Genomic DNA, 1,895 nt, shown 5'->3' with positions numbered 1-1,895 from the left:
TGAGATTGGCACAGGATAGAGCAGGGTTTAGGGCTGTTGTACATAGGGTTGCTATGAGTCGCAAACGACTCGACGGCACATAACAACAACAACATACATTAAATTGATCACATGAGCTCAGATACACTAGTGGTAAAAAGCTATGCTGCAATCCCAAGGGCCCATGGTTCAAATCTACCAGCTGTTCTACAGGAGGGGGATGAGCAATCTCAGAACTTTAGAGTGTAATAATTGCCTCTAAAAACTCTCTGGAGGATCAGCTATGAGTCAATTCTGACTTGATGGCACACAAGAAGAATAATTATCAAATGCAAGATAAAATTATTCATGTTGAGATCAGTAGTAAGGATTCAGACCACTAAAGCTGTTAAGGTGATTTGTACATGTTAACATTTGAATCTTTACAGGTGGAAATAATTCAGTTAATTGTTGCATTTGACTTTCAAATTTGTTAACAAGAAAAATTCTAAACCATTTAAAATAATTTGCTTAGGATTTGGGCTCCAGTGGAAAAATACATATTGGAAACTCATTTATCCTTTTATTTGCAACTCTTCTCCATCCCTGGATAAACAGCCTAAGATCTATCTAACTCGTTGGTACTGAGAAAGAGGCTCTTTCTGTATTATCCTAATTAGAGCATTAATTAATAGGATTAGTAATTTTTCCTTTCCTCTGTATTCTCCCATTCTTAAAAACCAAACAGAAAACCCTTGGTGCAGATGATACCATGTTGGCAAAGGATCCTGCATCCGGCATCTGTACTCTTCTGTATGACAGTGCCCCCAGTGGCAGGTTTGGCACCATGACCTACCTCTCCAAAGCAGCCGCCACCTACATACAGGAGTTCCTGCCCTGCAGCATCTGTGCAATGCAATGAGAGCCTTGGGTCCTCTGGGAGTCTTTTGGCATTTGTCCTCTGCCTTATGCATGGTACGGAAATGTTATTACCTGATTACTTTCATCCTAAACCTTCCTATCCCATCACTCTCAATTAAAAAATATCTATTCCAATGAATAAATGAAATTCAATTATTATTGTTGACTTGTATCTAACAACAAAAAACAAATAAACCAAAAAATGAATGGTTTTAGAAGAAATGGATCTTCTTCTGGAGGCTCATTTCTAGTGTGCATATACTCAACCAGATATTTCATTGTAGACTTTAATTCTTTCATGGATCATAGAAATGTTTGTGTGTTTTACTCTATAGATATGTTACCAACCTAGTTTTCTAATATTAACTGATTCCTAAAGTTTCTTTTTCCACTGTAAATTGGAAATATCTACCCTCAGTGGCCTTTTTTTGTACATTAGATTACTGGATCATGGTTTCTTTTAGTAACCTGTTACCTCACACTGAGTAATGAAATAATTTCTGTGTAAAATTAATATCTCTGCTTTTTCCTTCTTTGTGTCTATGAAAATTCCTACTTTCACTTGAGTTAAATATTAAAAAATAAGATACAATGTGTTTAATGACTTCTTATTGACATAAAATTACACTTTATGAAGATTGTTAACATATTTATAGATAAAAATACAGAATAAAAAAAATGGAGCCTGGAACCTCGTTTCAGAGAAGAAAGGCTAAGGAAAATATTTGCTTACATAATGTATTACACATAGGGATCAGAGAGGGAATCAAAGATAGATTAATTACCTGAAGAAAGGAAGAAAACCTTTTGCAGCTACTTACCCTTTGACTCTGAAGAATGGGTCAACACAGAAACAATTTAAAATAATAGAAGTTTTTTGTTTTGACAAAGAAAAATATAAGTCTAGTTTTATCTACTTACTGAGTATTTTCTTGGTTCATCTGGTCTCTCATGCACCTACTTAAATTTCTACATACAGCATCCAGCCTCTCCAACTCTTTGCCTTTCCTATCTAT

General features: G+C 35.1%; 1 protein-coding gene across 4 annotated transcripts in view; it reads left to right on the top strand.

The window, feature by feature from the left end:
- PHKA1 (phosphorylase kinase, alpha 1 (muscle)) overlaps window positions 1-1,012 on the top strand; it is a 742,463-nt gene extending 741,451 nt beyond the window's left edge. For 2 of the 4 annotated variants that reach the window (XM_006895993.1, XM_006895991.1), the window contains one exon: window positions 707-1,012. In XM_006895993.1, the coding sequence (XP_006896055.1) occupies window positions 707-880 (174 nt within the window). In that variant the 3' untranslated portion in view covers window positions 881-1,012. The remainder of the gene's footprint in view (window positions 1-706) is intronic. The other 2 variants (XM_006895992.1, XM_006895990.1) reach the window with 1 other exon arrangement.
- The last annotated feature ends 883 nt before the right edge of the window (window positions 1,013-1,895 follow it).

Source organism: Elephantulus edwardii, unplaced genomic scaffold, assembly GCF_000299155.1.
Source record: "Elephantulus edwardii isolate Elephantulus edwardi_28Jun2011 unplaced genomic scaffold, EleEdw1.0 scaffold00178, whole genome shotgun sequence".
In the NCBI taxonomy this organism is placed as follows: Eukaryota; Metazoa; Chordata; class Mammalia; order Macroscelidea; family Macroscelididae; genus Elephantulus; species Elephantulus edwardii.
This window is presented reverse-complemented; position numbering and strand designations above follow the sequence as displayed.